The following is a 24596-nucleotide window of genomic DNA, read 5'->3' as shown; positions in this document are numbered from 1 at the left end:
AAAGGACTTTTTGTGGTGATTATTATATATATTAAGTCGCTTGCCACACCACATCTAAAGCACAATGAAGAGCATGTAAACACTATAGGCTAGTTTTAAGAAATTAGTAAGTACAATACTTTTAGAATTCATTCATCGTTTAAGAAAATAATGATTGAAATTAAGTATTTCTCTTACAATTGCCTTGAGTATTTAAAGTTCTCTTACTTGTCCTGCTTCTTAGTTTGTACTCTATGATTAAGTTGGTAGTTCATTTTAGTAACATGAACTAAAGTTTGGTGATTGTTCTGATAACTTTTCTTTAACAGAAAGAATAAAAAAGAAAAGAGAAAGGACAAATGAAAGGTATGAGAAGACACACTTATGAGTGACAAAAATTCTGAGGGAAAACTAAATATGTCAGTACTAGTCAGAATAGTATTAAGAGTTCTCTGCAGAGATAATTTGATGTTAATATTTGATATTAATATTTCCTAGATATTGCTTACCCAGCCATTGAATTTTCAGAAGAAGGATCACATATGGATGACTCTTCAGATTTTATGCTGGTTTTCTTGGTAGAGAGATCTAACACTCCATCCCCTATAAATTTTTGTAAGAGAAAAAACTTTATATTTGTAACAGAAAGGCAACCTTACATTTTATCATTTCCTATTTTCCTGCTCTACTGATAATCGGAACTTGACACCTGCATTTGGTATGTGGCCATTACCTATGCCTCTTGGTTTCCACACCAGGACATGACTGGGAAGGCACTACATAGGAAAATGAAAGGGCAGCGGAGGAGTGACACTGTGCAGTGACTTGAAGAAAACAAGCAGACTAGATGGCATAAAATCAAGGCTTGGCACTTCTTCTATCATTCAGCTTATTCAAAACTTCCCAGATAATATTTTGGAAGTTGAGAGAGATGTTAAGTTGAACAAAACAATAGAAAATGTTATGGTACAGCTAGTATTTATTAGAATCAGCAATAAGTGATATACAATTTTAAGCAAATTGTTGACTCTGTATAATCTATTTATTTTCTACATTAAGGATATAATTTTAAAGCTACTCAAGTATACAATGTTGATTACTAGAAATACTCTAAATTCCTTACTCCTTAACTGCTAGGTGAAAGTTTTAAGTTTTCAGGAAACTATAAGCTTAGCAGCCACAGATAAGTGAAATGAAGAGAAAAACTTAACCCAAAGAAAATAAGAAGAAAAGTAATCAGAGACAAAGCATGAGAATGTGGAAGCATGTAATGAGTGCTACAAGGTGTAAGATAAAATATAATAATACATATGAGAACATAGGGTGTGTGTGTGTGTGTGTGTGTGTGTGTGTGTGTGTGTGTGTGCCTATGCATGCTTAATTTGGGAAGCACGAAGAAAGCTTTCCTGAGGAAATACCATTAGATCTGAAGGGGGGAAAAAGTCAGATTTATTTAGAAACAATTTGTTAGTGTAGAAGGCAACTTCTACAGAGGGACCAATCAATGTGTACCAGTGTCAGAGGGTTCGGCTGATTCAATAAACTGAAAAAAAAAATAGCACGAAAGCTAAAGACACAAATGGGGCTGGATAGAGAGGCCAGGGACTGGATCCTGGAATTTAAGGTTCTAAACATTTTCCTAAAGGTTGGCATGAGAAAATGAAGTCTTGAAGTCGTAGAGATATATCATTTCTACAAATAATTATAGCAATACTACCTAAAATATTATTGCAGATGGAAGAAATATAAAACATGTGCATATTTGATTGTTAGTCTCCTCTCTCCAAGTACTTCATGTCAACGCAAGATTAAGTTATCTCATACCACAGAATAAGAGAGCCTAATGTTGGGCAAGAGTCTGGGAAAGTCATTCTTTCTTCTCTTTTTCTTCGTTGCAGTAGTAGGATCTCATTTCAGGGCCTGTGCTTTCTCCAGCCCCTTTCTGAGACGGGGTCTCATTTTATGTAGACTTGGAATTTGATCCTTCTATTCGTATTTCACTCCACTCACAGCCCCAGTGTTCCCCTCTCTGCCCCTTACTGGCTTTGAATGACAGGTATATGGCACTGCACCTAGCCACAGGTTGAGAGGGAGTCTTATGGACTTTTATTCTCAGGCTGACCTGAAACCACAAACACCCAAGATCTCCCAAGTGGAAAGAATTATAGGCTTGAGCCACCATGCCTGGGCAGGATGTTGTTTTAAGAGTCTTTTTCTTTATCTTGAATAGATAAGGCATCTGAAGAGCCAGACACTTGGCATAACACATCTTTTTAGAACTATCTGTTTTTCCCCTCAATTGTGGCTTTCTCATTGATCATAGTTTTGTTAACTGAATACTTGTCAACATTTATATCATTTATATATAGTTCATTTCACTCTTTTCAGTGACTTTGTAACTCTTCTCGTCTCCTCCACCATTTTTCAGTGGGGTTCCCTATGCCACCTTCACAGATAGACATAATGTATTTCAATAGTCTACTTACCATTATTTATATCTGACTTCAGAGCCACAGTAACAAAAACAGCACAAGACTGGCACATAAAACAGACGTACACACCAATGGAACAGAAGACCCAGAAGTAAGTTCATATATCTAGTCAGCTGATTTTTTTTTTTTTTGACAAGGTATCAAATGTTGTTAGGAAAACTAGATATCCACATATAGAAGATTGAAATTAAGATCACTGACTTCTGCCCTGGAATAAGACCATCTTTATGATATTTACAATGACATCTCTGCTTTGTTACCAAGATTCCAGCCATATCTGAGGAATTTGGGGGAGGGAGGGCTTTTTTGTTTTGTTTTTGTTCCAGTCCTGGGGCATGAACTAAAGTAAGGGGCTGGAGCCCTGTCTCTAACCTTTTCCATCTAAGGCTAGCATTTTACTACTTGAGCCACAGCTTTACTTCAGCTTTTTGGTGGTTAATTGAAGCTAAGAGTCTGATGGACATTCCTGGTGATCCTAGATCTTTTCTGGAGCTCCTAGACCTCTGCCCACTGAGTAGCTAGGATTACAGGTGTGAGTACCAAAAGGCGCTGGGCTTGTTAATTGCTTTAACTCATATCCTAGTCAAAAACACCCAATTTTTATTGTTTTATCTTGTAAGTCTTGACAGGTGGTGAACCAAGTCTTTCACTATCTTGGCATGGCACCTTAAAGGTTTTTGTAAAGATTTAAGATTAATAAGCCATACAGAATAATAACCCCTATTGGAATTTTGACCAGACAAGAGATTTGTAATACAATTAAGTTTAAAGCAATTTTCAGTCTTCTCTTTCACTTATATCAGTCACTTTGAAAATTTTATTCTAGGTCCATCAAAATATTCCATGAGGTCTTATGATCTTATACAGTTTAGCAATTGCATTCTTAGGTGTTTTTAATGTTTTTCCTGCTAACTGATATCATGTTTTTAAAATTAATTTTAATTTGATAAGTAAAGATGTCTCATAAAATATTTAAAATTGGTGACTATATCAATTTTCATTTTGTGTGATTTTACTGTAAATCATTAGGTTACCATGTACTGAAAGTGTTCATCTATTCATCATTTGAAAGCATTAGCATTAAAAAAAATCATGTCAGTTTTTATAAGAAGTACATTTTTCTGTATTTGTATCAAAATAATATAAATTTCCTTTAGCTTGGAAAATCATACTTTTTTGCAAATGCTTACTTATTTGATATTTACTTGTTACTATATGACACTGCATTCAACTTGCTGACATTTGTTTAGGAGTTTAAATCTTGTTTTTGTATAGTTGTTCCTATCTTTTTAATCTTCTGGTATCAATACTATATCAACTTTTCTTGTTTCTCTCTTTTGTGAAATACTCTGCATGAAATAGAAATCTGTTGCTTTATTTTAGTTACCATTAGTTATAACAACCATCATTACTCTTTCTTATGTCAAGATGTTCACTGTTTTAAGTGTTTCGTCTACAGTAATATAAATGTTATATGTTTACATAGCAACATGGAGGCCCTTCATCTTTGGACCTCTTAACCTTTAGAACTGTAAGAAATAAGTCTGTTTCTTGTATTATTTTGCAGCACCAGCAAATGAACTAAAACATGGTTATGTATTGGACTTACCTATAATTATCTAATTCACATAAAGTAACTCACAAATTGAAAAACTGACTTAAATAAGCATTGTTAAGAAATCATAGACAAGCCAGGTGGCTCATGCCTGTAATCCTAGCTACTCTGAAGGAGGCTGAGATCTGAGGATCACAGTTTGAAGCCAGCCTAGGCAGGAAAGTCTGAGATTCTTATCTCCAATTAAAATCACCAAAGAAGACAGAAATGGAGCTGTGGTTCAAGTGTTAGAGCACTGACCTTGAGAAAAAAGCCCAGGGACAGTACTCAGGCCCTGAGTTCAAGTCCCAGGACTGGCATAAAAAAAAAGAGAGGGGGGGGGAAAGTAATTTTATAGGGAGAATAGCACGAATAGTATTATGCTCTAGTCAGTAACCACCACCACCCACCCCCGCCCCTGGCAACCCCACCAAAAGGCATAGGAATTTAATTAACCATACCATGAAGTTAGAACAGTAAAATCAGATCAGAAAATTTTACTTACTTATTTTTTTTGTTTATTTATTTATTCTGGTAATGGGGCTTGAACTCAGGACCTCATACTCTTACTTGGCTTCTTTTTTGTTGTTGTTGTTCAAGTTTAATAGGACATACAATTCTTAAACACACATACACACACAGAGCAAACTGCCTTTGGACCACAATTTTCAGATCTCAACTTCCTAAGTAGCGAGGATTAGGGTTACAAGCCACCAGTATCCAGCAAAAATGTTTTAAGAAGTGTATTTGAAATATGAATTTATGCCTTCTATCATTACTAATGAAACTGTTCCCCAAGTATGTATTTCATTGAATTCACTGTGATTACCAAGACATTTCAAAACAGTTCATAACATCTTTACTTCAACCTTAAAAGACTTAATTTGTACAAAGATGTATGTATACACACACACACAGACACACAGTGTTTCAGTGAGTATGGACATACATCTATACAAATCTACAACAAACTTATGTGCTCTACTTTCTCCTTTTTTGTATGCAAGTAGGCAATATGAGAATTTACCAATCCATAACATGAAAACATGGTTTCATAAAAGAAAATATGAAGCTGGGGATTTAACTCAATGGTAGAGCATTTGCCTAGCATTCACAAGGTCCTAGCTCAAATACTATGAAAGAGAGGAGGGGAGAGACAAGAGAAGAGGAAGGGGAAGAAGAATATAACCTCTACCTATTTTTTTAGCCTCTTCTATCACTATTTTCCCACTTTTCTTTCTTTCTTTCTTTTTTTTTTTTTTGCCAGTCCTGGGCCAAGGCCCTGAAGCTCTGTCCCTGGCTTCTTTTTGCTCAAGGCCAGCACTCTGCCACTTGAGCCACAGCGCCACTTCTGGCCGTTTTCTGTATATGTGGTGCTGGGGAATCGAACCCAGGGCTTCATGTATATGAGGCAAGCACTCTTGCCACTAGGCCATATTCCCAGCCCCAGTTTCCCACTTTTCTTCTGTACAACAAATCATAGTTGGCAAAAATAGTTTATATCCTAAAGAATACTGAAATCATATGACACAACATCACCCAACAATAAAGCTTGCAAGACTATTTATATAACTATCAGTACATTTTCTCATACTAGAAGGTTCACATCTTTATGTGCTTTGCCTAGATTATTAAAATAATTAAAAATTTTACATTACTTGTTTTCTACATTAATATTTACAACTGTCCTGTCACTTAAGCTCATAGAATCAAAGAAGCTAAGAAAGGAAAACTTCTTTTAAAACATCATTTATTCTAAGCGGTTATCCAATGCTTTTTCGTCTAGCCAGTGAAGTAATCAGGGGAAATATTAGCCCTCCATAGAAATATCTGTTGCTTAAAAATGTTTCTCATAGTGATCTGAAATTTGAATTCCTCTACCCTCCAGCAAGTGATCCTAATTCTACTCACTGGATCAGTCAGAGAAAGTAACTAACAGATTTCTCATGTTGTTGTATAAGTTCGTTATTATTACAGCCAATTTACAAATGAGGAAATTAAAAAAAAAATTTTTGGTGGTGCTGGGGAGCTTCTTTGTGCTCAAGGCTAGTGCTCTACTACTTGAGCCACTGTGCCATTTCCAGAATTTTCTGAGTAGTTTTTTGGAGATAAAAATCTCACAGACTTTCCTGCCTGGGCTGGCTCCAAACCGTGATCCTCAGATCTCAGCATCCTGAGTAGCTACCAGTGCCCAGTGCCCAGCTAAACTTAAAGTTTTGATAAGTAGTTACTTGAAGAAGGAATGAAGACCTTGACAAATATATCATAGACTAAAATCTGTTTAGAACTCTAAATTGCTTTCCTAAGAGAGAAGATATAGAATGTGAAAAGTATGGATATATGAAGCAAAAAATCTGAAATTCTCTGCTATTCAATATCCAGAATTTTATGTTCTGATACTTTTTCCTTAAATCTTACATCAAAGTTATCTCTTTGATATTTATCTTATAATCTATTATCATCCTAATTATGTTAGGATAAACTCATGAATGTAAAATAAGGAAACAGACAAGAGGAAATTATTTCAATATTTAACTGCTGAAAATATTATCTTCTTCAAATATTGATAACTGTACTGTTCCTTTTTTTAGGGTGGGGGCATGGGGTCAGGGGATGAACTCAGGGCCATATGTATGCCAAGCAAGTTCTCTAGTACTGAGTATATCCCCAACCCTAACAGTATTCTTCTTTTGAGCCTGGAGCTAGCACTACCCACAGTATGTAATGCTAACTTTTTTTAAAGTGACTTTAAGGACTGACATGATGCCTAATGTTATTAAGAGCTACTTACTCTCTGTGTCTAGTCACAACATTTATTTGGTATCCTCCGCACACTTTTTTTTTTTAAAGCTCTTCTTACCTTTCTTTATCCTATGGAATCATGGTTGGCTTTCTAATAAACTGTCATATGAAGTCCAACATGGCCTAATTATCATTCGGACTTCTAAAAAATGTGTCCTGAAATAGTTAATGACACAATGGTATATACTTATCACATGTAGTAACTTTCCTCCTTACCAGGTTACATTATAAACAGAGGAATCACCTAAATCTATTTATCACCTAAGTTCAAAAATTGAAGATTAAATAGTTAATGTTTTTAGAGGACTATTGTAAGAAACCTTTTCATAAACATCTCTACTTGCATTCTTTAGTTTTAACTTACTTATTGTGATTGTCTCAGCATATATTATTGTATTGTAAAAGAGATGAGAGTAACTCAAATTTTTCTTTTATGTAAACAAAATGTAACACCAAATACAAATTTCTATTTCTAATTTATTAAATAAGTAAATTAATGTTATTTCTAAGATAAATTACCTATGAATATAAACCTTACTATGAAGAATATGATTAAATATGATAAACATAAAATTACATATTACACATGCAAAAAAAATTCTTACCTTGCTGAGTACTTTGTTCTTGCATTCGATTCACAGTGAGGTCTAAGGGGCCTTCCTGCTCTTCCTGAAGGGAGTTTTCTGCTTGATTCATTTGGATACTTTTACATATGAGACTTGGTCCAATTGAACCATTTCTATTCTCTTGGATTTTACCACTTTTTGAAATGTACTCAATTGCAAACTGACGTATCATCTTTTTCATTAATTCCTGAGCAACTAGGGGAATGTTAGGATCACAGTTCTGAGGAAGATCTAGAGAAGAAATAAATATAATCATTAGAAAAGAAATACAAGTTATCACGACTTAAACTTATTTTGATTACAGTCTAATAATACTACAAGTTTTCTAGTATCATTCAACAGCTTCCAATGGTTTGTGGGACTTAGAAATAGACATCTTGTAGGTCTAGTTTTATGACAACACATATTCCTAAAGGACATATTTACTCATTTCTTACAAATAATCTTTCTGTCAAAACAAAATATAGGTAAAAGAAGTACAGATAAAAAGACACAGTAGCAGAACAAATTATTTTCAGAACTTTAAAAGGACTGCAATCCCAGGTGACCCTTGGATTATAGCCTTTTAATGACCTGTGAGCCAAAACCATTCAGCTAAGCCACTTTCTGATTTGTGACTCAAGAGAAAATGTGAAATAATAAATGTTTATGACTAAACTGCTAAATTTTGGAGGTAATTTGTTATACATTTAAGTGTAAAGAATAGAGAGTACCTATTTGAAATATGCTGATGATAATAAAAATCTCAAATATATGTGTGACGTTACAAAGAAGCAGTGGACTTTGAAGACGGTATTAATGAAAACTTGAAGAATCTGTCAACTGATATTCATTCTCTTTGAGGCTGAGGGGTGGAAATTTGTAGGACAATTAGGTAAATGTGATTGTAAGTTGAAGCAAAGAGTATATATTCACTGTGCAATGGAAAAGGTTTTTTGATTGGAGTAAGTTGAAAAGTAGAAAACATGTCTAATGAGTTGAGTGATATATTTATAGGAATTTCTAAGCAAAACCCAGAAGATGCTCATTGGTTTCTTCTAAAATGCAAAAAGGAGGTAAATAAAAGCAACGTTTAAAATAAAAGTTATCAGTCAAAAATTGCAAAAAAAAAAATCCCTGTCTCTACCCAGAGTGATAAAATTAAGAGATGTTCACTGGTTGTAATCTCATCTGTTCAGGAGGTGTAGATTAGAAACTTCATGGTTTAAGACTAGTCCAGGCAAAAAGTTGGAGAGATTTCCAACTCATCAAATAAACCAGGCACTGTTCAAACTTGTAGCCTCAGCTACATGGGAGGCACATTGGTAGGAGGTCAGCCCAAGATCAGCACTGTAATACCTGCCCTCCCCTCCCCCCCCATAAAATAACTAGGAACATGGCTCAAGTGCTTGCCTAGCAACTTAGTTCAAAACCCTAGTAATGCAAATACATGAAAGAAAGAAAGTCAGAAAGAGAGAGAGAGAGAGAAAGAAAGAAAGAAAGAAAGAAAGAAAGAAAGAAAGAAAGGAAGGAAGGAAGGAAGGAAGAAAGAAAGAAAGAAAGAAAGAAAGGAAGGAAGGAAGGAAGGAAGGAAGGAAAGGGAAGGGAAGGGAAGGGAAGGGAGGGAGGGAGGGAGGGAGGGAGGGAGGAAGGAAGGAAGGAAGGAAGAAAGGAGAGGGAATGAGAGATGAAGGAAGGAAGGAAAGGATGAAAGGAGGAGAGAAGGAAGGAAAGAGAAAACGAGTGTGGGAGGGAGGGAGGAAGGAAGAGAAAGAGAAAAAAGAATTATTTCTGAGCAAAGCTAGTTTGTCTTCTTCAAATTTGGTGCTGTTAATGCTGTTGAGTTTTCTGTGCAGTTTTACTTGTTTGCTATGGCTTGTATTTTTGGCGTAGGGGGAGTGGTAATTGCTCATTAAATAAAGGAATTTACCAAATGCATCTATTCTGTGTCAATTTACATTCTGGCTGAATCTCTATGTGGCATTTTAAATAAACCTTTTTGTTTTATTTTGTTTTTAAATTTGTGCTGGCCAGGGACCTGAACTCTGAGCCTGGACACTGAACTTTTGTGCACAAGGCTAGTGCTCCATTTTCCAGCTTTTTTGGGGATAGCTACTTGGAGATAAAGAATCTCACAGTTTCCTGCCCAGGCTCGGCTTTGAACTTCAGATTTCAGTCTCCTGAGTAGCTGGCATTATAGGCATGGCAAATTTACCTATTCTTACCCTCACTCCTCAATATTCCCAGTGCCCCATGAAAAAGGCTAAGTATTATGGTTTATATTATAGTTTTAAATATGTAAACCCTCTAGCCAATCATTAAGGGAGCACTGGACTACTTCAGAAGAGACTATTTCAGACATAAAGAATACCAATTTCACATAATTAGTGCAGATAAATTACTTAAAAATCATTATTATCATCATTGTCTTCAATAACAACAACAAAAAACCCTGGTGAGAGGATCATCTGATTTCCACAGTGGTCACATGGTGTAACAAAGTATCATGGAATAATAATGGCCCTTATGCCAAAGAAAGTAGCAAGAAATGTCTCTGAGGAAACATAGACTTTAGACCTCACAGACAAAAACTTTTAACCAGTCATTTACAATGAGTTCACAGAACAAAGGAAAATATATGGAATACCTCATCAAAACAAAGTAGAAAATAAAAAAAACTTTTAACCAGTCATTTACAATGAGTTCACAGAACAAAGGAAAATATATGGAATACCTCATCAAAACAAAGTAGAAAAAAAAAACAAAAACAAACACAACCATCCAGAAATTCTGGAGTTGTAAAAGCACACTAACTAAAAATGAAAAAAAAATGTAGATATAAAATTTGAACTGACAGAATAATCAGTGGCCCTTAGGACAGACCAACTGATATTATTCGGTCTGAGGGGAGCTCTGAGAAGGAGAGGAAAAAAGGAAGAGAGGAAGAGAAAAAGGAAGGAAGAAAGGAAAGAACAAGGAAATATGGGAGAAATATCAAGAACTTCAGGAATGCTGGCCCCAATTAAGTATATCAACCTTTGCAAGTAAATATTAAATGTTAAAAGATATTAGATAAAACAGAAAAACTGGTATTTAATGACAAAATTTTCATAAACATTTATCTACATATTAAAAGGTTCAACGAATGACAAGCAGATAACCTCCAAGAAGGCCAATTTAGATTCAACTTAAATGCCAGAGACTTTAACCTATTCTTGGGTATTACAAATAAGATTGAGGTACTGTTTAATACATTTTGCAGGGAGTATACCATTTTATACTTACACAATAGATGAAAAAAGGAACTTCTATGGTTTTTATTCTTGCATATTTTCCTAAGTGTTATCTCTGTGGGACTATAGCATCTCTCAAGGTTACTAGTTACATATTCACTTAAGAAGAACTAATTTTATTTGCCTATTTAGGAAATCTTGTCTTATTATTGCAAATGTTATTACTGTACAATATATGACTACAGATAGGTCATTTGATGTACCAATACTGTATTGAATTCTTTTACTGTTTTGTGCTAGTTTCATTTGTTTCTTTGGGCTTTCTGTTATCATATGTGAAGAGAACCAATTCTATCTCTTCTAAATTCTTGTGTGTTTATCAGCTTTTTCTTATCTAAATGCATAATGTTAATTGGACAATATGTCGTTTTATTTTTAGTGACCAACCCTGATGATTCAAGCAAGCTTAGAAGGTACCTGTGCTCAAGCCCTGGTGGCAGCAAAAAAGAAACAAAGGGTATTTATAATAAATCCCACAAAATTTCCCAAACAATAGTAAGACTCTTTTGGGGCCAGTTACTCTTCTTAAAAGGAAGTATATCTTTGTTTCTTTATGGAGATATTATATAAAGTCTTAAAATGAAAGGCCTAGGGCAACATGTGAAGGACCATTACACTGTAAACTTTAAAAATCTGAAAAAGTAAATTAGAGAAGATTTAGGGAAATGGCAGACTCTCCAAGATCCTAGGTTGGAAGAATATTGTAAAGATGGCAATACTGCCCAAAGCAATTTACAAATTCAATGCAATATCCATCACAATCTCAACAACATTTTTTTGGTATGATAGAAAAAGAAACCAAAAATTCATATGAGGGGCTGGGGATATAGCCTAGCGGCAAGAGTGCCTGCCTCAGATACACGAGGCCCTAGGTTCGATTCCCCAGCACCACATATACAGAAAACGGCCAGAAGCGGCGCTGTGGCTCAAGTGGCAGAGTGCTAGCCTTGAGCGGGAAGAAGCCAGGGACAGTGCTCAGGCCCTGAGTCCAAGGCCCAGGACTGGCAAAAAAAAAAAAAAAAAAAAAAAAAAAATTCATATGAAATAACAAATGACCCTAAATAGCAAAGGCAACCCTTAGCAGGCAAAACAATGTTGGAGGAATAACAATACCAAATTTCAAACTACTACAAAGCCATAGTAATGGAAACAGCTTGGTACTGGCACAAAAACAGGCCTGAGGACCAATGGAACAGAACAGAAGACCCAGAAACAAACCTGCAGACTTATCGCCTTCTAATATTTGACTAGGGGGCCAAAAACATAGGCTGATAGTCTCTTCAACAAATGGTGCTTGCAAAACCAGATAGCCATATGCAGAAAAGTGAAACTAGATCTTTATATGTCACTTTGCACCAGCATCCATTCAAAATAGACCAAGAACCTCACTGTAAGGCCAGAAACCACTAGATTATTATAGGAAAGAAAGGGAAATACTAGGGTTCCTGGGCACAGGTTGAACATTCCTAAGTAAAGATCCTGAAACACAAGAAATCAAAGAAAGACTCGATAAATGGGACTGCATCGAGGTCGAGGCTAAACATTTCTTCACAGCAAACAAAACAGCTAGCATACAGAATGGGAGAAGAATTTTTACCAGCTATACATCAGAGAAGGACCTAATACGTAAAATATATTCAGAGCTCAAAAAATTAAACCCTCAAAGAAACAACTTCTCTTTAAGAAGGAGTAAAAATGGCCAATAGATTTATACAACATAAAGAAATGCTCAACATCTCTGGCCAAAAGGAAATACAAATAAAAAACAACATTAAGATTCTAGACAGAATGGCATTATCAAGAAAACGAACAATCACAAATGCTGGCAAGGATGCGCCTCTAATACAGTGTTAGTGGGAAAGTAAGCTTATTCAACCACTCTGGACTGCAGTATGAAGGTTCCTCAAAAAACTAAAGATAGAACTACCCTATGACCCAGCAATTCCTCTCCTGGGCATTTATACAATAGATCACAAACAGGGTTATAGGTAAGGCACCAGCATGGCCATGTACATTGAAGCACTATTCACTACAACCAAGATATGGAATCAGCAGCCCAGATGCCCGTCAATAGACAAATGGATCAAGAAAATGTGGCACATATACACAATGTGGCACATATACACAATTTTACTCATCCATCACAAAGTATGATATTGTACCATTTGTAAGGAAATGGAAAGACTTGGAAAATATTTAGTAAGTGAAGTAAATCAGACCCTGAGAAACAAAGGTTGCATTGTTTCCCTCATTTGTGGTAGCTAGAATATGCCTAGAAATCTATAAGCAAATGCATGGCGTGATATGCAAATAATTACAAGCGAATTAACTGAAGTTAGTAGACTACACAGAAAACTCAAATAGTGTAATTTTGAAAAGGACAAAGTCATAGTCCAATAAACTAAGCACCAGGAAACAGATACTTACCAGAGAGGGTGGGGTCAAGGACAGAGGGATGAATGAAGAGGGGAAGAGAAAGAGAGGGAGTCAAGAACTCATGGTATATACCACAAAATTAAGGGCAGGTTCAAAAAGAGGTGAGAACGGTGAAGGAGAGGACACTGATAAAGACGCACTGTGTTCATAAACAGCTTTGTTAAATGTCACTTTCTTTGTACAACTATTTAAAGATAATAAGCCTATGCTAACAAAGCAAAAGTTGGTTTATGGGGGAAAAATCTGTAATATGATTTCAGAGTTTTTCTTTCTTTATCATTTGGAGCCAGGTGCTAGTGCCTCACACCTGTAATCCTAGTACTCAGGAGACTGAGATCTAAAGATTATGGTTCAAAGCCAGCCCAACACCCAGGCCCTGAGTTTAAGCCCCAGGAGTGGCATACACACACACACACACACACACACACACACACACACATACACACACATCATTCAGTATATTGAGTCCGTGACACTTAAGAACACAATAAGGAGTCCAGTTTATAGCCTATGTGAAAAAAAATCACAAAAATATTACTATCAGAAATAAAAGAGGAATCATCACAGGTTCTATGGACATCAAAAGGAGTTTTACAAAAGTCAGGTGCTAGTAGTTAATGTTTGTAATCAGGAGGCTGAGATCTGAAGATCACACTTGAAGCCAGTCCAGGCAGAAAAGTCCCCATGAGGCTCTCATGGCCAATTAATCACTCAAAACCTTGAAGTGGCTTTAGTGGGAGAGTGCTAGCCTGGAGCACAAAGAGGCTCAGGGACAGTGCCCAGGCCCTCAGTTCAAGCCCCACGACCCAAACTGAAAAAAGATAAAGAATGAAATGGACTGATTCCTTTAATGGTCTACCAAAGTGTACACAAGGAGAATAGATAACCTGAAAAAGTTTTTATCTACTAAAGGAATTCAACTAACAATTAATTCAAATACCACCAGCCTAGTTACACTGACAAATTCTACTGAACATTTAAGGAAAAAATTAAGTGATTTCCTAAAATCTCTTTCAGAAAATAGAAGCAGAATGAATACCTTCTAAGTCATTCTGTAGACAGTATTAACAGCAAAGTCAGTGACATGCCATATTTCCAATAAACAGTGGAAGAACAATTTGACATTCAAATACAAGAAAAGAAACCTAGAGACATGCCTTTCACAAAAATTAACTCATGGGCTGGGGATATAGCCTAGTGGCAAGAGTGCCTGCCTCGGATACACGAGGCCCTAGGTTCGATTCCCCAGCACCACATATACATAAAACGGCCAGAAGCGGCACTGTGGCTCAAGTGGCAGAGTGCTAGCCTTGAGCGGGAAGAAGCCAGGGACAGTGCTCAGGCCCTGTGTTCAAGGCCCAGGACTGGCCAAAAAAAAAAAAAATTAACTCAGCATATCTTTATCTAAATATAAAATACAAACCTATAAAAACCCTAGATGGTAACACAGAAAAAAACTCAATGGACCTTGAGTTTAGTGATAACATTTTAGGTGCAACCAAAAGCATGATTTATGAAAAAAAAAAAAAAGACATGGTGGGACTTCAGTATTAGTGGGAATGTAAACTGGTAGAGTTACTTTGTACAGGAGCATAGTTTGGCTGTTTCTTAAAAGCTAACAAGAGCCTTAGCGTTTCACCTAGTAATTACATTCCTAAGTTTTTATATAAATGATATGAAAACTTATGTCTACAAACCTACAAATAGCTGTTTTTTTAAGTATTTTATTTGCTTTTATTTCTTGAAACTCATTAAACACACACACACCTAGATTTTGATCATTAGGAAATAAATTAGAGAGAGAGAGAGACAGAAAGACAGAGAGAGATTATTACTGGGAATTGAAGGTGGGGATTTGCCCTGAGCCTTGTGCTGCCTAGGCAAGTACTCTATCACTTGAGACACGATCTTTATTTTTATTTTGTCAAGTAGTATCTCATAATAACTTTGCCCAGGAGGACCTGTAGTCTCTATCCTCCTAGCTCCATCTCTCAGGTAGTTGGCATGTACCACAGCACTGAGCTTGTTAATAAAACAGGTTCTTGCTAACTTTACAACTAAGCTGGCTTCAAACAGCTATCTTCTTGTATTGGCCTCCTAAGAAGCTGAAGTTGCTGAGATTACAGAAGTATACCACTGGGCTGGGGATATGGCCTAGTGGCAAGAGTGCCTGCCTCGGATACACGAGGCCCTAGGTTCGATTCCCCAGCACCACATATACAGAAAACTGCCAGAAGCGGTGCTGTGGCTCAAGCGGCAGAGTGCTAGCCTTGAGCGAGAAGAAGCCAGGGACAGTGCTCAGGCCCTGAGTCCAAGGCCCAGGACTGGCAAAAAAAAAAAAAAAAAAAAAAAAAGAAGTATACCACTAGGTCCAGCCTCACTGGCATGGCATGGTAGTAAACAAGAAAGCACAAGTAAAAGGATCACAGCTCAGGATAGCTCAGGCAACAAGTTGAATAGCTATGTAGGAAAATTGTAAGCAATCAAGATATTCTTTAACAGGTGAATGAATAAGAAACCATGGCACCGTCATAGCTTGCAGTATTATTCACTAACAGAAAGAGTATGAATGAGCACATGGGAGGTTGAGGTACAAGGGTGGAAAGTTCAAGGCCAGCTTGCATTACATAGTGAGACTCTGTCTCAAAGACTAAAAGTTTCTTAAGTTAAAAGTTAAAGTAACAAAATATCAGATCCACTGAAAATCCATACTTTGATTTCCTGGCTTTTTAAAAATCATTCAGTAGGTGGCACCAGAGATCCTTCAGAACAAGGAATCATAAGATAGATACATTGTAGTATTCATATAAATGCTTAGTTTGATGTAATACATGCTTTTGAGATCCTCTTTATTCATTATTGAATATGAATTATGCTTCCAAGAAAAGTATGTCAAAGATAACAGAATTCAGCAACATATTATATCATTCTACATTTAGATAACTAACCTTGGAAAAGTATAATGCAGATTGCAAGAACTATGGAGTAATCATAATTCTGCTCTTTGTTTTCTTTCTTTTTAGGCAAGCACTCTACAGCTAAGCCACATTTACAGCCCCAAGTAATTGTAATTTTACATTACAGATAAATAGAAAAAGGTTCTACATTAAGCTGTTTAAAAGAAAACTTGATCTTACATTTTGACATCTCTATAGCACTTTCATATGACACTTCCCAAATATTATTGAGCAAGTGTCTTAGTAAATTACCTTTCTTTGTAGATTAAACACATTTACCAAACAAAATATCTAGAAGTTTTAAAATGTATTTTATCTCCAGGGAAGAACCAATGAAGTATTATGTCTTTTTGTAATACAGAGTGAAAGACAACAAGAAACTAATTACTAATCATCTACCTGTTGGCCTTCCAACTGATACGCACAACACGAGGTTGTATAGAAAACAACAACAAAAAAATACCTTGATTTACAGAACAACTTATTCCCTCCTCAATTAAAATCATTGTCTTACATAAGTGTCTGATGATGATGATGAAGTACTTTACCTAATACATACTACATATAGCTAATTTGGCAAGGACAAGGAAAGAGAAGTAGAATGTACTCAATTCCAGATTTAGAATTCATTCTCAGAACACAAATATCAATAATGATGTTAAAGAAGTAATACAAACTGAATATATTAACCATTAGTTACCATTATAGCACAGAAAAGAATTCATGTTCAACATATACTGAGTTCCAAGTGAATTAATCAGTATTTTAGAATAGAATTTAACTGTGTTTGAAGAACATAACACATGAAATGAAAGTTCACCTAGTATACAGTAATATAAAAATCCAATCTAGGGGGGTTAATCCTCTAAAAAGTCTATTATATGTTAGATTAGTGGGCAATACACAAAACAGCCACTAAAATATCTAATTGTTCCAGAAATAAATGTATTAATATTGATTAATAAGTATTTGCCTATATACCTTGGAAACGTGTATCATAACGATTTCCAATGTTTTCTAATTTTGAAATTTTCTACATTTATTTTTAACTATTTTTTTTGTGCTGTTATGGGGCTTGACCTCAGGGTCAGCTTTATCACACAGGGTGGCACTCTAACCTCTTGGGAAGCTCAGCTTTTGGTTTTTTGGTAGTTAATTGGAGATAAGAGTCTCACAGACTTTTCAAATCTTGATCCTTAAATCTCAGCCTTCTGAGTAGCTATACGATTGCAAGAGTGAGCCATCAGTGCCTGGCTCTAATTTTAATTCAAAGACTTGTCATGAAGAGATGAGTAGGGGCTAGGGATATGGCCTAGTGGCAGGAGTGCTTGCCTCCTATACATGAGGCCCTGGGTTCAATTCCCCAGCACCACCCAGCACCACGTATACAGAAAACGGCCAGAAGTGGCGCTGTGGCTCAAGTGGCAGAGTGCTAGCCTTGAGCAAAAAGAAGCCAGGGACAGTGTTCAAGCCCTGAGTCCAAGCCCCAGGACTGGCCAAAAAAAAATAGAGATGAGTAGTCTGCTCGGTCAAATAAATAGTAGTACCACTTTATTTGAAATATGAAGAAATTTTTACTCAGCTTACTACTGCCTTGACTGCTTGATATTTTGACCGTATGATTTTTCTTACAGCTCTCTGAAATGTAAAAACCATTTTTCTGGATGTTTATTAACCTTTCAGGAAAACTACAATTCCAGATCTACCAGACTGTAGGCTAAATCTAACAGAAGAAAACTAAGATCCAGAAAGATCAAGTTAGAGACAGTGACAATGTGCAGAATATCAGTTCCCTAACTCTCAGATTAGTCAAGAGAAGTATTCTTTCTGTTAGATCATATAGTCAACTTAACAAAAATGTTAGTTTAAGTATCACATCTATTTGGTTCCTGTTGAAAATCAGGATTGGGGAGCAAATGATCTTTCAGAATCAGAATACATTTGACTCTTGAAGCAATTTATTTGATTATTTATCAGAATTTATTTTCCAAGTTCATATACTGACAGTTAAAACAAAGCTGGAAACCTATATTCTTTAAAAGTTATACTGACTGAAAATTGACTCTTTTTCCTAATTGAGGTAGTGTAGTAACTTAGTTGAATTAAAAAATGTTCCAGTTTCCTCTAGCTCCAAACTGTTCTTCAAATATAGTATTTTGGAAGTTTTCCAATTACCATCAACAGGAACATATGAAGCAATGTTCCCTTGTCAGTGGGGAATACATTCCAAGACCTCTGTGGATGTCTGAACTTGCAGACAAAACCACATATATATTAGTTTAGTTTTACCTGAGCACATATACCTAAAACAAAGCTTATTAACTAGGCACAATAAGATTAAGTACAATTACAAAGCAGAATAACATAAACAACTAGAATATGAAATAGAACATAGTACTTTTAAAAACTCTCTGAATAACTGATATATATCCTCAACTTAGATTTGTTTCTATTCCCAATGCCAACTTTAATGTGACTATGACACTATTTTGTGATAATATTCTAGTTATTTTAAAGTTTACACAAATTTTGGCAATGCTCTATTACAGCTATTTTCTAGTTTATTGTTAAACAAACAGAAAATGATACTAAAGGAGGGAATATATATATTATTTCCTGCAATAACTGCAATATTAGATCACAGTCATCTTTCAATATGAAGGGTAGAATATATTACTTTTAAAATCATTTGTAAACCATAGCAACTAATCTCAGATTAATTTTTGAAACTTTTATTTCTTCTTCCAAAATCTATGACAAAAGTAGTAACTAGAAAATCATACACAGACTTCTTTCTTTATAATCCTTCAGGAAAGTAAGTGATTAGCATAACACTTAGAATATTAAAATGCAAATAGCATATGTTCTCACCTCCATAACAAAAACTGAGTATTTACAAAGTTACAGAAATGTTTAACTCTAAATTATCAACTTATCTACACTTAAGCAGTTACATATTTCTCAACTAAAAGGTAATATAGGAGAACATACTCTAGTTTTATATGTAGCATAAAAAGTCAAATTTCACTTAACTGAGGCCTCACATTTACAAACTTACAAGGTCACTACATATTTAAAACTCCGCTTTCAAGGAAGGTTATATATTTCTATGTGGTAAAACTAAAAGGTTTAAATTTGCAACTTTATATTTCTATACCTTCACTGAATTCTCAATATCACACGTTTTATAGATCCTATCATTCATGATCTTACAAATGTAATTTGTGTTTTGCAAAAGTGTCCCAATCTTAAGTTGTAGTACAAAACATTTAAAGTACACCAGGTATAGCCTACTCAAAAAGCACAATAACTATGCCTCTCTCAAGCTTTCAGATATCCTTCTTATTTCCATAAGTTTTGTTTCTTCTCGAGGTTTTCCTACCTACTAGATAGAGGGTATAAAAATCAGTATTGTTCAACTTTATGAGGCTAACTTACTGAACAACTCAGGTAGGACACATAAAGATACTTTATCAAGATTAAAGCAGTATTCAGCAAACACAGAACATTAGTAACTATTTGATAAAGGACTTATATCCAGGATTTGTAAAGAACACTTACAAATGAATAATAGCAAAACCCAATTAAGAATATCCAAAATACCAAAATTGAGAGACACAGGGTAAAAAAAGACAAACAACTACAAAAGCAATACTTGCAAAACTGTTTGGTATAAGTGAACGGAACACCTCAGGGGGGGGAAAGGGTAAGGGGGGAGGGGGGAGGGGGGTATGAGGGACAAGGTAACAAACAGTACAAGAAATGTATCCAATGCCTAACGTATGAAACTGTAACCTCTCTATACATCAGTTTGATAATAAAAATTGGAAAAAAAAGAATAAAAATAAACGCTAAAGTTAAAAAAAAATAAAAGTTGGAACATATAAAAAAAAAAAGAATATCCAAATGACATGAGCAGACACTTTTAAAAAATGAAGACTTGTAAAATGTAAGAAGTTGAAAATAAAGTGCTCAACATCAGGAAAATGCAATTTAAAGCAAAGTGAGATACATACATTTTACACATACTAGAATAGCTAGTAACAACGACTGACAATACTAAATACTGACAGTAATATGGAACAACTGAACTTCCATGACTACTAAGGAGACTGAAATGATACATGTGGAAAATAGCTGCCAGTAAATTTTAAATAAAAAATGACTCTAGGACCCAGCAATTCTCCTATGAATCTTCTCAAGAAAACAGAACATGAAAAATGTTTTACCTATGAATTTTCACAGCAGTTTGATTCTCTTGGTACTGATTAGTAACTTCTTTCAGAGGAAGTAATAAAGAACAAAGAATGTACCTATACCATCTCTGTATCTTATCTGAGCATATTGGAAACCATGTATACTGGTATTAGAACTAGGAAATTGAAAAGGAATACCAAAATCGAGGGACACGGGATAAAAGAGGACAAACAACTACAAAAGCAATACTTGCAAAACTGTTTGGTGTAAATGAACTGAACAACTCATGGGGGGGGGGGGAGGGGGAATAAGGGACGAGGTAACAAACAGTACAAGAAATGCATCCAATGCCTAATGTATGAAACTGTAACCTCTCTGTAATTCAGTTTGATAATAAAAACTTAAAATAAAAAAATAAAAAATAAAGAATGAAAATTATTGTGTGCTCTGAGACATGGTCTTATTACTTTTACCAAGACTAGTCTTGAATTCACTATATTCCTGCCCTTGCCTTCCGAGTTGCTGGGATTGCAAGTGTAACCACCACATCCAGCAGGATCACGGTTGTTTTTATTCATAAATATATAGGAAATCAACTCTACTGAAATAGAGATGTCATTTTTATCAAAAATTGAGATATAGTAACATAGCACTCTTCCATAATGCACTAAAATACAAGGGCTAGTAGTAGTAGCTCTATATTATTTACCATGTAGTAAAAATGAAAACAATTTAAGATATGACATATAAGTATATTGATTAAACTCCTATGGTTATTGTTGTCTACTTTTATAGTTAAAGGAGATGACTCTAAACATTCACACAGTGAAACAAAAGAGGATATTCTTAAGAGAGGATCACAAAGGCTCAATAGCTATGTGCATAATGCCATATAAAATGATGCTTATCAAATGAACTTTAAGAAAGGGAAACGAGGACTTTCATTTTGCTTTTTGTGTTTTCCCCCCTTTTTTCTGTTTTTCTTATTTCTTGCTGTTTCTTATTGCTATACCTCTTATCTTGTATTTAAGTTTATTTATCTGATTTGGTTGAGAGGAAGGGGAAGCACAGAAAGAACTAATTCAGCAGTGATATTCATTAGATACTATGTTGGAAATGAACTATACAACTTGTGGGGGAGGGAGATCAGGAAGTAAAAAATTGGGAGAAAAGGAGGGAAGAGGTGGCAACTGTTCAAAAAGAAATATACTCATTACTTGACATGTTAACTGTGACCCCTCTGTATATCGCATTTACAATAAAAATTTTAAAAGAATCTTACATATGAAATTTTGGGAGAGTCTGTAGATCTCTAGCTTGAGAATCCCAGATCTTAGAAGCAAAATTTGGCATAGAATATAAGCAGAATTATAGCAGCAAACTCATATATAGTTATTTTTCAATTGTAGGTAGAAAAAATTTTCAATTGTAGGTATGTTCATTGCTTCATTACTATAAGAGTTATGGCAAAGAATAGCTTGTCAGGCAGCATAATGTAGAAGAGATTCAGAAGTTTCTAATCATTCTCAGAGAAACCCAAAAACCTATTCTCATCAGGAATTACTGATAACTACGATAACCAGAGATTCAATATCATTATACTCAGCCATGCCATTCCCATCCTGCTTAATTCTGCAAGCAATTTTTACACAATGTACTACTACATTCCATGATGTAAGGTAAGTTCAGAATAGCAGGCTAATTATGGCACAGGTCTTTTCAGTTGGCATAACTGCTAGATATAAGAACATCCATTATGATTCAGAATAGAAAGGATAAACCATTTTCCTCTTACAGAAGTACAGCTAGGCAATCTCAGCGCAGGCACAGTTAGTGCAATGCTCATATTTCTACTTAATAGTCACTGCTATAATGGAAATTTAACTAGAAATTATTTGGAATGCCAAATCACTTTCCATGATAGGTTGTTATCCTGCTTTTTCAGCACTGGTAGCACTTGCTTTTAAGTAGACTCAATCTCTGACCTGATCATTGTATCTATGAATCACCTAGATTGTTAAAATTCAAAGTCCAACTTACCTGTCACTATAGTTTTCCCTGTTAGCGTTTACATAATCTTGAAAGCTGGCTCACATTCTGGACTTTTTAAGTCTCAAAGAATAAAACCTATCTTAAGAGCACAAGTCTTCAAACTTTGTTTAACATTCACCTTATTGGATAACAAAACTAAGAATGCATGTAGAAATACATACATACATACATACATACATACATACATACATATACATATATTTCTTATAAAATGCACATACTACTGTTATAAGCCAAACAACGAAAAGTACTGGGCATACTTAGAGGAAGGCTCATCAAAGACAGAATCTCCTGTAACTATTACTCTACTTCTGACATAAAAGTTACACAAAACTTCACAGCAGAATAGGCAAATTGACTTAACTGGGCCATATAAACTGCAATGTATCACACTTCTGAATACAAATCAAAGTTCCCTTACCCACATTATACTTGGCTTTCTTAGTATATGACAAGGCTCATTTGATGTACAGCAAGAGTACAGGTGTTATTATCAGTCTGAACATTAAATCAGTAAAAGTTTTTTCTTTTTATTATTAAAACATATTTAGCTCTAAAATAATTTCAGAGTAGAAAAAGCTCTAAAAATGGTGCCAAGAGTTTCTGTACATCTATTGTCCAGTTTTCCTCTAATATTAACATTCTGTATAATTATGGTACATTTATTAACACTGGTCTAATGCTATTAACTATAGCCCTTACTTAAAAATCCCTAGATTTTCAATAATGTCCTTTTACTTTTCTAGAGTTTAGCTAGGATACTGTAATGCACTGAGTTGCCAGGTTTGATTAGTCTCGAATCAGTGAAAGTCTTCTTGTTTCATGACTGACATATTTGTGTTTTTAATGTAGCACCTCAACAACATAGGATAACAAGTATTTATATGACATTTACACAATATAATGTAATTTAGTAAAAAGTAATTTATAGGGCTGGGGATATGGCCTAGTGGCAAGAGTGCCTGCCTCATATACATGGGGCCCTGGGTTCAATTCCCCAGCACCACATATACAGAAAATGGCCAGAAGTGGCGCTGAGGCTCAGCTCAAGTGGCAGAGTGCTAGCCTTGAGCAAAAAAAAGAAGCCAGGGACAGTGCTCAGGCCCTGAGTCCAAGCCCCAGGACTGGCCAAAAAAAAAAAAAAAAAGTAATTTATAAATGACTTAAAGTAAATGGGAAGGTGTGTATAGGTTAAATGCAAACAGGCCATTATATATAAGGGACCTAAACACCTCAGAATTTTCGTTATCTGCAGAGGTACTGCAATTAATTTCTCTTGAACACCAAGGGATGACTCTCTCTCTCTCTCTATATATATATATATTTAGAAATAAGTATATTTATATATTTATAATTAAGATTCCATTCAACATGTGATTATTGTATAAAGAACTGAAAGTACTGATGCTATTAAATTTTTGTCCTAAAGAGTTCATTTTAGATAATAGCATCTAAAACTGACAATGATCAGTCATTTTAACAACAAAAGATTTAAGAAGTCTACCTTAAAAAAATCCCTAAACATTCTACACATGAATAGTATAAAATTATATATTGTTACATCATTTAAGTTCCCCCCGTTAAGAAGTTACCGTGTGTTATGATACAATTATTAAAACATGAGGCACACAGAATATGAGAGCTATTAGAGAAAAAGTAAATTAATTTATCTCCTAGGTAAAAGATGCTACAGAGTATACTCTGACCAAATGAAATAGTAGCTAGACAACCAAATGCTTGTCAGTTAACAAATTTCTACTGTTTACTGCCATCTGTCATGGCACATACATTTCATGCTCAATTCTGCACACACACATATATATATGTACGTATCTATATATACATATACGTACATACACACACACACACACATATAATGTTTTAGGAGTGCTAAGGTTTTTTTTGGCCTATAGGGAAAGGGTCAGAGAAGACAAACATTTCTTCATTGAAGGATGGTTTAGAATGCATTATGCAAAGAGGAAATGAAGAGCAAAACATGACAGTAAATTTAAGTATGGTAGGATTCCACCTTGCCTCAGCTGTTGATACAAATCAGTAAAATTAAGTAAAAAATTTTAACAAGTGGAGAATGGTGGCTTTTTAAAATAAATGATTGAAAATAATGGTCTTAAACAGAAAAGCAGTGACAAAATAAATATGAACACTATTATTATCAACATAAAAAAGGC

General features: G+C 35.0%; 1 protein-coding gene and 1 long non-coding RNA gene across 10 annotated transcripts in view; one reads left to right on the top strand and one right to left on the bottom strand.

Moving 5' to 3' along the window:
• Lcorl (ligand dependent nuclear receptor corepressor like) overlaps window positions 1-24596 on the bottom strand; it is a 95940-nt gene that overhangs the window by 30395 nt on the left and 40949 nt on the right. For 6 of the 9 annotated variants that reach the window (XM_048364767.1, XM_048364763.1, XM_048364762.1 and 3 more), the window contains 2 exons: window positions 7473-7724; window positions 489-582 (listed from right to left, as the gene is read on the bottom strand). In XM_048364767.1, coding sequence (XP_048220724.1) covers window positions 489-582; window positions 7473-7724 — 346 coding nt within the window. Of the gene's footprint in view, window positions 1-488; window positions 583-7472; window positions 7725-24596 lie in introns of those variants that run through there. The other 3 variants (XM_048364768.1, XM_048364770.1, XM_048364769.1) reach the window with 2 other exon arrangements.
• LOC125364953 lies at window positions 6179-21051 on the top strand. Its single transcript, XR_007213598.1, has 3 exons — window positions 6179-6786; window positions 9372-9373; window positions 21041-21051. It is a non-coding gene; the product is annotated as an uncharacterized LOC125364953 (long non-coding RNA).

The sequence above is a fragment of the Perognathus longimembris genome, chromosome 16 (genome assembly GCF_023159225.1).
Source record: "Perognathus longimembris pacificus isolate PPM17 chromosome 16, ASM2315922v1, whole genome shotgun sequence".
Lineage (NCBI taxonomy): Eukaryota > Metazoa > Chordata > Mammalia > Rodentia > Heteromyidae > Perognathus > Perognathus longimembris.
Note: the sequence above shows the minus strand (reverse complement) of the source record. Positions and strands in the feature narration are given on the sequence as shown.